This window comes from Ictidomys tridecemlineatus, chromosome 10 (assembly GCF_052094955.1).
Source record: "Ictidomys tridecemlineatus isolate mIctTri1 chromosome 10, mIctTri1.hap1, whole genome shotgun sequence".
Classification (NCBI taxonomy): domain Eukaryota; kingdom Metazoa; phylum Chordata; class Mammalia; order Rodentia; family Sciuridae; genus Ictidomys; species Ictidomys tridecemlineatus.
Window position 1 is genome coordinate 18,022,565 of NC_135486.1, and position 14,005 is coordinate 18,036,569.

Sequence of the window (14,005 nt, forward strand, 5' to 3'; positions counted from 1 at the left end):
GGCTTTTGAACTGACAGTCCTCCTGCCTCAGCCTCCGAGCCACTGAGATTACAGGCATGTACCACTGCATACATTGTCTTGCTGGCAAGACAATGCATTTTATTTGTGATTACTTTTTTTTTTAATACTTCTGCAATGTGGAGTTCTTATAGTATGGAATATTTTAGAATGCCTTTGTGTCCTTGGGTATCCTTTGTTGAAGTGTAGGTTCTATCAGAGAGTAGAATACATCAAGCTTATGTACCCAGGCATAGTCACTTGAACAATTTTTGGATGAAATGATAAATAAATGCCCTCGTGTGGAGGGCTGCAAATCTGGGAAGTGCTTAGATAAAAGTAATGAAGGTAGATAAAGAGAAAAGCTATAGAGCCTGAAGGATTGCCATTTTCAGAGAAATTAAAAAGGTAGTAGAAAGATTTAGTAGCAGTGCTCTAGGAAATCTGGTTTGTTGTATGAAAGCTAATGATTATGCAGCTCTTCATAATTTCCACTGATGTCTATGAAAGGAAATTAAACTGAGGAACCTGAGATTATCATCAAATGTAAGGAGGAAAACCTGTGATAGAATGGAACATGGCAACAGAAGAAATAGCATACTTGTCTTTCAAATTTTTTATGACCATTTGGGTTATGCTTTGGGGCACAGTTATCCCAAATTCTTGGGTGACACATGATTCCTGATACCAAATACTAATTTCGTTTTACAAAAACATTATTTAGGTTTAAAATGATTTCATCACTGTCCCATTTGATTTTAAACATGGACAATTTATATAGATGTGATCTAACTTCTAGTGGCAAAGTGATCATTTCCACTCTGTACTTGAATTGCCTTCTTGTCAGATTCACATTTTGTTCCTTCTTCATAGGATGGATTTACAGCATGTGGAGACACAATTCTTAGTAAAAATGACTCTTACTTTTTAAATATCATTTTATTATCTTAAAGAGGTCAGATAAATACAGACGCAGCAGAAAATATTCTATAACTCTTGAAAGATGTGATGACTGAATCAACAAGTTGTTAGTTGCTGTCAGTTTCTACCTAAAAAAAAATAATGAGTCAGAGGTAATATTTTTTATTTATTTATTTTTTGTTGAAAAGGAACATTTAAATATTGGAGCACATAAGAGAAAAAATGATATATTTGAAGAACTCTTTACTAGTAGGATAACTTGTTAAACTAAAAATTATTTGTGTTTTCTTTTTAGTAATAATTTTTGAATTACCTCCTTAGTGCCAGGCACTATGTTTTTTGTAACTGAACATCTTTTTTTTCTTTTTTTTTTGGTGGTACTGGGGATTGAACCCAGGGCCTTGTGCATGTGAGGCAAGCACTCTACCAACTGAGCTATATCCCCAGCCCAGGCACTATGTTTTTTAAGTTTAGCTTCATTATTTCAAAACAATCCTGGAAATTTGCAAGAGAATTAGTGGAGTAGATAATGTAAAATTATTTTTTTTTTTTTTTTTTTTTTTTTTTTTTTTTTATTGTTGGTCGTTCAAAACCTTACACAGTTCTTAATACATCATATTTCACAGTTTGATTCAAGCGGGTTATGAACTCCCAACTTTACCCCGTATACAGATTGCTGTATCACATCAGTTACCCTTCCATTGATTGACATATTGCCTTTCTAGTGTCTGATGTATTCTGCTGTCAGTCCTATTCTCTACTATCCCCCCTCCCCTCCCCTCCCCTCCCCTTTTCTCTCTACCCCTTCTACTGTAAATCATTTCTTCCATTTGTATTATCTTGTCTTACCCCTCCATTACATAGTTCTTGATATATCATATTTCACATTTTGATTCAAGTGGGTTATGCACTCCCATATTGCCCCTTATACAGCTTGCAGAATCACATCAGTTTCACTTCCATTGCTTTACATATTGCCATCCTAGTGTCTGTTGTATTCTGCTGCCTTTCCTATCCTCTACTATCCCCCCTCCCCTCCCCTCCCCTCCCCTCTTCTCTCTCTACCCCCACTACTGCAATTCATTCCTCCCCTTTGTATTATTTTTCCCTTTCCCCTCACTTCCTCTTGTATGTAATTTTGTATAAACCCGAGGGTCTCGTTCCATTTCCATGCTATTTCCCTTCTCTCTCCCTTTCCCTCCCACCTCTCAACCCTGTTTAATGATGGTCTTCTTCTTGTGCTCTTCTTCCCTAGTCTGTTCTTAATTACTCTCCTTATATCAAAGAAGACATTTGGCATTTGTTTTTTAGGGCTTGGCTAGCTTCGCTTAGCATAATCTGCTCTAATGCCATCCATTTCCCTCCAAATTCTATGATTTTGTCATTTCTTAATGCAGAGTAATACTCCATTGTGTATAAATGCCACAATTTTTTTATCCATTCGTCTATTGAAGGGCATCTAGGTTGGTTCCACAGTCTTCCTATTGTGAATTGTGCTGCTATGAACACACGGCATCTGATAGAAGAGAAAGTTGGCTACGACCTACATGCTGTGGGGTCGGGCTCCAAATTCCTCAATAGGACACCCATAGCACAAGAGTTAACATCTAGAATCAACAAATGGGACTTACTCAAACTAAAAAGTTTTTTCTCAGCAAAAGAAACAATAAGAGAGGTAAATAGGGAGCCTACATCATGGGAACAAATCTTTACTCCTCACACTTCAGATAGAGCCCTAATATCCAGAGTATATAAAGAACTCAGAAAATTAGACAATAAGATAACAAATAATCCCATCAACAAATGGGCCAAGGACTTGAACAGACACTTCTCAGAGGAGGACATACAATCAATCAACAAGTACATGAAAAAATGCTCACCATCTCTAGCAGTCAGAGAAATGCAAATCAAAACCACCCTAAGATACCATCTCACTCCAGTAAGATTGGCAGCCATTACGAAGTCAAACAACAATAAGTGCTGGCGAGGATGTGGGGAAAAGGGTACACTTGTACATTGTTGGTGGGACTGCAAATTGGTGCAGCCAATTTGGAAAGCAGTATGGAGATTTCTTGGAAAGCTGGGAATGGAACCACCATTTGACCCAGCTATCCCCCTTCTGGGTCTATTCCCTAAAGACCTAAAAAGAGCATGCTACAGGGACACTGCTACATCGATGTTCATAGCAGCACAATTCACGATAATGTAAAATTATTTATAGTCTAAAATTGCTTTTTCTTTCATAGTGTCTTTCCTGCAGTCTCCCCAAACTCTCCCAACTGAACATCTCCCATTGTAAGCATCAAAATTTTTTTCCACCATGTAATGAACAGAGAAGATTTTTTTTTTTTTAAAATAAGAACATGTATTGGGTACAGCCTATTTCTTAAATTTATGATTCCTAGAAGAGGTAGAGTTCCAATTTTCCGTTTCATTGTAAAGTATTATGGGGTTGCGGGGGAGCCTGGGAGACCTGGTCACCCTCCTGACATCAGTGTGCAAGTCTGTAATGCACAGCTGCTTTGTGCAGACGTTGGAAAGAGGTTGGCTGTCTTGTTTAATACCTCACAGGAAGTACATATTTTTGTGTCTGTTTTATCTGAATGACATGTTGTACGTAAAAGGTGTAGAGAGATCGTGAATGTTGGTTTTCTGAGCATGTCTGAATGTAGTCCATCAAGTGGAAGTGTTAGAAATTTCCTCCTGATTATTGGCAGTCTGCTTGGTCAACATGAGGAAGTGAGTGAGGATCCCAGTCTAAGGGACAAGAACCAAGGCAACATATTCTTGTAGTGTTCATAATGACACAAAAATCATGTCTTCTCTTCTCTTAGTCTGCCTTTAAAGGATCTTGTCAACCTATCTAGGGTCATGAATGTCTTAGCCAAGAAATGTTGTTGATGAACATAGAAGGGACATTTTTACAAGGACCGAATGAATACAACCATATAAACAGCATGTGTGTTAGTCAGCTTTTCGTTGCTGTGACATACTACCCGAGCAAATCAACTTAAAGGAACAAAGGATTGATTTTGACTCAAAATTTCAGAGGTTTCAGTCCATGGTTGACTGGCTCCATTTCTTCTGTACCTGATGAGGTGATACATTATGGAGGAAAGTGTGATGAAGCAAAACTGTTCACTTAGTAGTTGGCCAGGAAGCAAAGAAACAGAGACAGAGAGGTAGAGGCCTGGGACAAGATGTGTCCTTCAACAACATGCCCTCAGGGACCTGCCCTCCAACCAGACTCCACCTTCTTCTGTTTTCACTGCCTCCCTATAACACCACCAACTGGGGATCGAGCCTTCTACACATGAGTCTTTGGGGAATGTTCCAGATCCAAATCATAATGGCATGGTCAATTTCAATTTTACTTTTATTTATGCAATTCTCAGGACCAGTGGACACTTGGTACATTGAATATTTAAATATATGAATTGTTTAGGAACCTTTCTGGGAGCTGCCTGGGAATAAACCTTTTCTTGAATGCTTTTGTGTCAAGAGGTGGCATATTGGAATAGAAATTCCGGCTTTGAAACTTTCCATTTGTTAAAAAAAAAAAAAAAACCCTCAGTGTTGAGTTGTAATATTGTTCCTTTCATTTCCATTCACCCAGAGTGGTTTTGCCCTCTGGAGATAAAAACAGTCAAGTCTCGTCTCATTTTAAGGCCAGCTTTCATGTATTTGTTTTTAAAGCCTGGAATGTGTTATATCCATGTCATGTTTTTCTTACTGAATATCTGCAGTAACCTCATTCAATATTTAATGTTTTCCTAGCCCTCTTTGGGAAAGACTCTGGTTGAAATTTTGAAATGAGGATTAGACATAACATGCTGGGAAGTAGTCTGAGTTGGGATTCCATTACTGAATTGTTACCAAGGGCAATTATTTTAGAGACAATCACTCTTTTGACTTACAGGGAACTACAATTCACCCAGGCATGTATAATTCCATTTGTCCTAGGATTATTAATTATTTTATTAACTTTAATAGTAATATCTATATCTTCTTTGGTGAATAAATATTTATTAAATTTCATACAGAGAAATTGCTGTTGGGGTCAGACTATCCAATGATATATATGTATTTTATATATATATATATTTTTTTTTGACAAGATAAAATTGCCGGGCTGGGGATATGGCTCAGGTGGTAGCGCGCTTGCCTGGCATGTGTGCGGCCCGGGTTCGATCCTCAGCACCACATACCAACAAAGATGTTGTGTCCGCCGAGAACTAAAAAATAAATATTAAAAATTCTCTCTCTCTCTCCCCTCTCTCACTCTCTCTTTAAAAAAAAAAAAAGATAAAATTGCCTAAAATTCTCCTCAAATACACCTGCATAGTAACTCAACAAATATTATTGTCTATTGATTGCCAAATATTGTGCAATAAGCTAGTAATCGAAAATTATTTAAGATGCGCCTTATAGTTTAGTGGGAGATACAAATTTTATGCAGATGATTTCAATACCTTTTGCTTAAAACAGTGCTGAGAACCATCTGTGAACTTATTTTAACCTTTTGAAAAGATCCTTTTCTTTCCTTTTTTTTCCTCCACCCCTTGAAACCTACAAGATAACAAATCTAATAATTTGTAACATTTTATTATGGCTCTAGAAACATCCCCTTCACATTTCCAGAGGCATATTCTGTTCTCTCTGAAGTTATGGAACAAGTTGGTCTGTGTTCTTACAGTGGCTGACATCATAGAGTAATTCATGATTTAAAAAATGTACAGCATCTTTCAAAGCATTTTGTCAACTGGTTCCCCTAGCAATTTATAGTCACATTATTTGGTAGGATGACAGGGGTGGCCTTGAGGTTCTCCTATACAATAGATTTACAGTCTCTGGAAAGGAACTATTTCATACCTCCCTTGCTCTGTGGATTTCTACTGTTTTCACTCTTCATTAAGCAAGAATTGCCTCATTGGCAGGATGCAGTTCTGATGTGTTTGGTGAGTTCAGATGGTATTGAAAAAAATAAAAACCTGAGCTCCCCCCAATTTTCTGAAGAAAGTTCTTGGCTGACCCTGGCCCTGCTGCCCATGGGGGGCGAGTGTTCCAGTTCAAGCTGACTTCAGCCCCCACACTTGAGTCACAAGATCTCAAGTGTGAACCCCCATCCAGGTTTAATTCAGTTTATCAGCCATTATGGCCTTTGACTTGGTGGCCTGAGGCAGCTCCTAAGTCACAGATACAATGTCTTAGTTTATCTTATTGTTATGTCTCAAGTGTTCTTTATGTTTTATGAATAACAATTGTAGAACGAAGTTATATTTTAGTGAGAGTAGAAAACAACCAGGCAGAAGCAATTCTTATGCTGTCAAAATGACTTATTAAGTAGATAGAAAAAACAGCAAAAATTATTTATTGAAATGTATCTATAGTTTAAGGTCTTCGTGGAACTGTTATTTTTTTTCTTAATTTTTTTCTCCCCTTAGGTAAAAGATAATTTGACACTCAATAGTTAGCCATTTTATGACTGAATCTGATTACTATGTTTTGTAGGTCACTGAAATGATTCTGGAAATGTCTCTTGAAGTTTGGTAAGTTAATTAATTTAATTAGATGGAAAATATTGTGAGTGATCCACTGAACTTTTGTGTTGTTAAAAGTATACTTTTTATTTATGAAATAATTGTGACAGTTTTGAATACATACAAGTGTATTAATTTACTGTTCCTTAGCTATCTCTTATTAGCTAAAAATATTAAAAACATAATTCTAACATACCTTGCTTAATTTCCCAGTAAGTTGGTGGTTAGATAATAACTGTCGAAATAAATACTTTTTGTAAGGGCCCTCTCTAGTAATGTATCTGTTTCCTTAGAAATGGAGTTTTTAAAGTCTAATTTCCATTATTGATTCTGATAGTTATTCAGAAACATAAAAATGAACATAAATAGGAATCTATAAATTTTTTTAAAGTAGAAAAGGTGAAAATCGAAATTGACTTTATTCCTAGTGCTCAGCAGGACCATGAATGGTGAATTTCCATTGCATTGCTCTTTCAAAGTGGCCTCCAAATATGAATCTTGGGAAATAAATTTCTTTATTTACGAAAGGTGATGCTGAGGGGAGCCATGTCTGCACTGATCCAACTGATCTCCGATCTAAGGCTGAGCTCAGTGGAACCCACCTCCCTCAAGTTCTCTGCATATCTGAACTTTCCCTGTGGAAGCTGATTTTAGTTGGGTTACATGTTTTACAATGACAATACACAAATTAGCACAACATTCTTTTGTCTTGTAATTTGCCCAATGAATGATGATGGATTTATTGGGTTGAGGCATCTCAGTCTCTTATGTTGATCCCTGGAACATGTGGATTTGATTTAGTAAATGAAAAATTTCCATAGCCTCTCAACAGATGTGAACAAAAATCAAAAGATAGTACAAGTTATTATGTATCATTATTTTGTATTAAGTTGATTCTAGCCTAAAAGTGGTATATATCTGGCAGGAGATCAGAAATATTTTTGTGATTTGACTATGAAGCAATACTACTTGTTCCAGTGAGGTGATTAGGATCACCTTGTGTAAAAGAAATGGTCTTTAACAAGAACACAGTTGTTAAATAGATGTAGAAAAACCCAACTAAATAACGTACATTCAACTAGAACTAACTTGATATCTCTTTATAAGGAAATTTAATCATACCCTTTTTGTATGTTAATTTATATCTTGACTCTAGGATAGAAATGCTTTTTATCAAAGAAAGATTTAATTCTGAGAAAAAAATTTCCACATAATGCCTTCCATAAAACCAAGAAAGACAATTGATTGGAAAGTCAAACATGATACATGAAAGAAGAAATAAATGAACCACAATTCTAGTACATATTTGTAAGATTACTACTCAGCATTTAAAAAATTCTCCTCCAGATATTTTTTACTGATAGCTCTGGAACACCTATGCTCATTACACTGTTCATAAATTTTTGAAAATCTTGATTCTTTTATCATGCTTAATATGTTATAGAGAATATGGGTTCCAGAATTTGAAGTCCTGTATTTAAATCTACTTACTTACTGATTATGTTAATGGTTGAAAGTTTTCTAATGACTTTTTTGCTCAGTGGTAAAATAAGAAAAGAATACTTTACAACTATTTTGAGTGTCATGATTAAATAAATTGCTCTTTCTGAAAACCACATGCTATAGGAAACCTTCAAACATGTATACAATATGTTTATAGTGGTGCTGTTTATAAAAATTAAAAACAAATTGGAAATAACTATAATGGTATATTCATATAATGAAAATATTCCACAATAGTAAAAATTACTTTAAATTTTTAAATTACTTCTGTTTACTTAAATACAGATGATTCTCAAAGACAAAATGTTCAATGGAAAAAAATCATTTCATTGATAAAATTTATGATAAAATTAAAAGTCTTCAAAAGATCCTCTATATTTAGGAATATATATTCCTAAATATAGAAGATATTTCATATATATATTTATATATTCCTAAATATAGAGGATATTTCATTGTCTCATTCATATATATATATATATATATATATATATATATATATATATATATTCAAAGCATAAAGATGTACAGTGGAATGATAAAGACCAAATTTAGGTAGTAATTTGCTTTAAGAAGCAGAGAAGACAATAAAATTGAGGAAAATTCACAGGGACAACTATACAAGTGAGATTTTCATTACTTAACGTGAGTTGAAGATACCTAATCTATCACAATTAATAAAAATAGAGAAAATCCAACCCCAGACTAGACTTGCAATATGTGAATTCACTATCTTGCTCTTTTTGTACCCTTATGTGATTTTCATAATAATCACGTTTAATAACTATATAATCCAGTGCTTTGAGGTACTATAACTTAATGGCCATTTCTTTAATGTTGATTAATGTGAATAAATGACCTTGTCAAAATTTACAACTACTTCCTTTAAAGTAGAATCTAGAAATAGCATTACTAAGATCAATGTTGATGGACAATGTAGTTATTTCTCCTGTTCGTTGTCTTTCAAAATGTTTTGCCAACTTATATTCCCAAAACAAATATAAGAGAAAAAATCATATTGCTTTATCTTTTCAAGAATTGGAAAATAAGTATGAATTACTAGTTAACTTAATAACAGAATTGTTGGAGTATCCTAGCTCAGTTAAAGATTTATTCTTACATATTTGCATTATTAATTATACTTCCTGTTTGGTGAGTGAAGTGATTTGCCCTTCAGGAATCAGTAATTAGTGTACTTTGTGTAGTGATTGTATATTAGTATAGAGAACACAGCCCAGGGGTTCTGAGGTTTCTTCTTTCATTCTATATTTTACTAGGAAAGTGTTTTCTACTGTAGCACTTTTATTGTCCTAATGTATGACTTAGTAGGGGCCTGTTTGCTTGTTGGTTTCTTCTAAACATCTCATGTTCTCCTCTTTCCCCCTCTTTTTTTCCTGAAGCATGCTTTGGAACATGCTGCTTTAAGGTATTCATCATTTTGTACTCTTGATTTAGGTCCCTGAGGGAAGCAGGGGGCCACATCGTGTTGCTGCCCAGGTCTTGAGGGGCTGGATGGAGATGGGGTGAGGCTGTGGGACACTGGCTTTGACTCCTGTTTTATATCACAGCTCCAGCCCAGACCTGCGGTTCAGCATGGCTCTGTGTGATCAGGAGAAAACTTTCAGGCAGCTGAGAAAAGAGAACATCAAGGAGAAGATGAAGAAACTCTTGGGCCCCCAGAGGAGTGAAGGGTTGAATTCTACCCGGGATGTGAGTTGTAAAATTTTTCAAATGTTATTATGACTTCATAATAAAATATTGGACTCTTTCTCCAAAAATTTCATCCAAATATGGCAATATTACGATCGAGCATTTAGCTTTCAACTTCTTCAGGTAAGGCAAGTGATTCAAAAATGAAAACTATTGGAGGAAGGTCATCTGGAACATTGTTCATATTTGGTTATATTGATTTTTACCTTAATTTTTAAAGCAGTATTAGTTTTACAGAAAAACTGAGCAAAAAGTACAGGAGAGTTCTTATATACTTCCTGTCCCCACACATACACCATCTCTCAGTTTTAGTCAGCGTTCTTGAGAAGTAGAGACATATCTATATCTATATCTACATCTACATCTATGATTTATGAGAGGAATTGGCTCATGTGGTTATGGAAGGTAAGAAGTCGAATGATCTGCTCTTAGCAAGTTGTAAAGCCAGGAAAGACAAGTGCAATTGGGTCTGAGGCCAAAGGCTCAGAACCTGAGGATCTAATGGTATAGCTGCCAGGCTATGACTATAGGCCTAAGTACTGGAAATGACCGAGGAGAGGAATGCGGGTGTATGTTTTAGGTCCCAAGGCCTGAAAAGTAGGAGTAAAGATGTCCAAGGGCAGGAGAAGACAGATGTCCCAGCTCCAGGAGAGAAAGAGAGAGAGAGATAATTCACTTTTCTTCCACTATTTTGTTCTTCTCAGGTTCGGATGATGCCCACCCACACTGGTAAGGGCAGATCTCCTTATTCAGTTAACTTACTCAAATCTTACTAAGATTTTCAAAAAACACCCTCAGAGATACACCCAGAAATAATGTTTTACTATCTAGTTATCCTTTACCCCACTCAAGTTGACACATAGGTTAACCATCATACTTTATGACTATTAACACCCTACACCAGAGTGGTACATTTATTACAATCAATGAACCTACACTGACACATTATCACCCAGAGTCGGTTGTTTCCTTTAGGGTTTGCAATTGATGTTGTACATTCTATGGGTTTTGACAAACATATAATGGCATGTATTTACCATTAGAGTTATCAGACTTTCAATGTCCTAAAATTCTTCTCTGTTCTACCAGTACATCCCTGCTTCTCATCTAATCCCTGGCAACCACTAATCTTTTTATCTTTTATACTTTTGCCTTTTCTGAAATATCACATAGTTGCAGTTACATAGTATGCAGCCTTTTCAGAGTAGTTTCTTTAGCTTAATAGCATTAATTTTAGGTTCCTGCATGTCTTTTCATGGCTTGATAGCTCTTTTTCTTTTTTAGCACAAAATAACATTTCATTGTCTTTTTAGCATGAAATCCATTTCACAGTTAATATATTAACATAATTTTTTAAAGAGGCATAATTTATGCAGAGATATTTATTTCATGAATATGAAAAATTTAGTTCAGATATAAAAGGATTATTGAATTAGTTTTAATAAAGACTAAAACTAAGCTGTGGCCTCATCATTACTCAATAAGAAGAAAAATATTATGAATTTTTTTAATGATATTACAATTAACAATGCAGTTAAATGTGATAGGGGAGGAAGAAAGGAAATGTTCCAGATTTTCCATATTTCAAAGCAGGGAGTTGAACGATACCATCCAAAATTGATCAAGTAGTTAAAAGTAATAACTTCCACATTTTAATATTTTTCATAAGTCCAATTATAGAGAGATGCTAGAATAAAATATTTTGTGAATCAATATTCAAAGTATAAGCCTTCCATGATACTTTGATATTTTTCTTCCTTTAAATTCCAATAAAGTATAATGTGTTCAATAGCATATTTATAATCTAGTTTTTGACTCTCCATTTTTCTCTTTACCTATCTAGATCTATCTAAAATCCTATGTACTTTTCTCTCTTTTTCTCTATTGGTCTTTCTACCTGAAATTTACACAGATAAATCACTGTAACGAGACTCATCAAATGATAGTGGTGAAGTTTCTTGTTGGTGGCATATTAGGTAATTTTTTACTTTTTTCCTTGAGATTTTCTGTTAACAGTATTTGAACTGAACGTAATTTATTTTCATAAAATAATATTTTATTAAATACACAAGTAAACATACATGCGCACACTCCCATATGTACACACACCAAACAGGGTTTTCAGCAGGGATTATTACAAATTAAAAGCAAAATACAACTGGAAATGAGACATACATTCTGATTAAGGGATCCAGGTGAGTACTCATGTTCCACAGGTGACTGCAGATTTCCAGGTGTGATTTAGGTGGCCATAGGAGTGGAACACCAATCTGCTAATGCTAAAGTGGCTTTTGCTGGTATAAAATGCTGCTTCTGGGGACTTTCTTTTGGAAAAGAAGAGAAGTGAACCCTCTATTTAAGAGAGAGAGAGACAGAGAGAGAGACAGAGAGAGAGAGAGAGAGAGAGAGAGAGAGAGAGAGAGAGAGAAATGAATTCTAATTCTCCATCTTATTTCCCACCTTAGCAGATCCCTGGTAAAACTCATGGTTAGTTACAGTGTGAGGTTAATTATTACTTGAAAAAACTTTCTTCTCTACACATTACTAAGAAATTCATAGTTTCTTGGGAAGATTTTGGGTGTATGTTTGTGTGTGTGTGTATTTTTTAAAACATAGATAATAACCTTTCTGTAACAATCCTTCTTTTTATCTCCACGTGATTTTTCAGGCTCTTTTCGTTTTCATTCCTTGTCATTCACTGTGATGCTGTGCTAGGTGGTGGAGAAGAGTGAAACTGAGGTGCTTAACATTGAACAGTCACTTTCCCTAGTCAGATTAAAGCCTAGTTTGGGAGAAAGACATCTAAGCAAAAATAAATAGATAGATAGATAGATGATAGATAGATAGATAGATAGATAGATAGATAGATGATAGATAGATAGAGATGTGTTAATAGAGATGTGAGTGGAGGTAGGAACAATGGAAAGCCTGTGTGCCAATCCTTGAGGAATCAATAAGCTTATTAGAATGAAAAATAAGGAGACTGATCCCCTGTTAATTTATGGTCATCAATGTCACTTGTGATCTCAGCTTCCTTCCCTGGTTGCTTTCCAGTTCTTGCAGCTGTCTAGCTGTATTTCTTCCTTTCTTTCTCTCCTCCCTCCTTCCTTCCTTCCCTCCCTCCTTCCCTCCCTCCCTCCCTCCTTCCTTCCTTCCTTCCTTCCTTCCTTCCTTCCTTCCTTCCTTCCTTCCTTCCTTCTTTCCTTCCTTTCGTTCTTTCTTTCTTTTTCTTCTTTCTTTCCCTCCCAATTGCTGACCTATCCCCTTGCCTCCTTCTCAGAGAGAATCCAGAGTGATGGGGTGAGTAACCCCCCCTTTCTTGCTGTAGTATTGGCGTGCTGCAGAGCCATACCTACCTTTTGCAACTTGCCTCTGAGTTCCGTGCAGAGTTTCCTTTGCTTTGCTTCCAAATGCAGCTCCACATCAGGAATGGATCACAGAGCATTCCTGTTAGGAACCCCAGTATCTCCATTATTCAGTCCTTCCCCAGCCACTCCACCCCTGTATTGTCAGCATCTCCTTGGGTGTGGATATTTCTCACATAAATATAAACATGCTCTAAACTTCAATTTAAGAAGAAAGGGGATCAGAAATATCTCCCTGGATTCTACATTCTCTCCTTTCTCTCGCTCTCCTTGGCCTTCAGATGCAAACTTCTCCAATTTTGTCTCCACACGAGTCCATTTTACTTCCTGTGTCCTTCTGGTTCCTGCCCTCAGTGTTTTATTGCAGCTGTTTCCCTAATGCTGAGGCATGTGTCTCGCCCTCTCTTAACTACCCTTGAAGCTGCCAGGGGCAAATGTCTTCCTACTTTTTGAAACATTCTCTTTCCTTCACTTACTAATTTCTGGTTTTCTTTCTTTCTTTCTTTCTTTTTTTTTTTTTAAAGAGAGAGTGAGAGAGGAGAGAGAGAGAGAGAGAATTTTTAATATTTATTTTTTGGTTCTTGGCGGACACAACATCTTTGTTGGTATGTGGTGCTGAGGATCGAACCTGGGCTGCACGCATGCCAGGCGAGCGCGCTACCGCTTGAGCCACATCCCCAGCCCTAATTTCTGGTTTTCATCATGCCTCTTTGATATTTTGCCAAGTTTTCTTATGGAGCACTTTAACTATGGAAGTTGACCTCAAGGTTCTGTTCTAGGCCCTCTTCTCCTCATTCTGTATCCTTCATTGGAGAAATTTTTTGCCCTCCCAGAATGTCTCCCAGCTCCTTGCACTAGGGATGTTCACACCGGCATCCACGGCTCAGTGCCTCCTCAGGCTTCGGCCCTGGTCATCTGCAGAGCTCCTTCATGTCCTCAATTGCATACCTCCCAACCCTCCAACTCAGC

General features: G+C 36.2%; 1 protein-coding gene and 1 non-coding gene across 3 annotated transcripts in view; one reads left to right on the forward strand and one right to left on the reverse strand.

The window, feature by feature from the left end:
- The window catches only part of Pla2g4a (phospholipase A2 group IVA), a 136,318-nt gene that overhangs the window by 71,549 nt on the left and 50,764 nt on the right, over positions 1–14,005 (forward strand). For both annotated transcript variants that reach the window (XM_013356145.4, XM_078022503.1), the window contains exons 6-7: positions 6,430–6,467; positions 9,530–9,671. In XM_013356145.4, coding sequence (XP_013211599.1) covers positions 6,430–6,467; positions 9,530–9,671 — 180 coding nt within the window. The remainder of the gene's footprint in view (positions 1–6,429; positions 6,468–9,529; positions 9,672–14,005) is intronic.
- On the reverse strand, positions 1,291–1,363 carry Trnav-cac (transfer RNA valine (anticodon CAC)). Its single transcript has one exon. It is a non-coding gene; the product is annotated as a tRNA-Val (tRNA).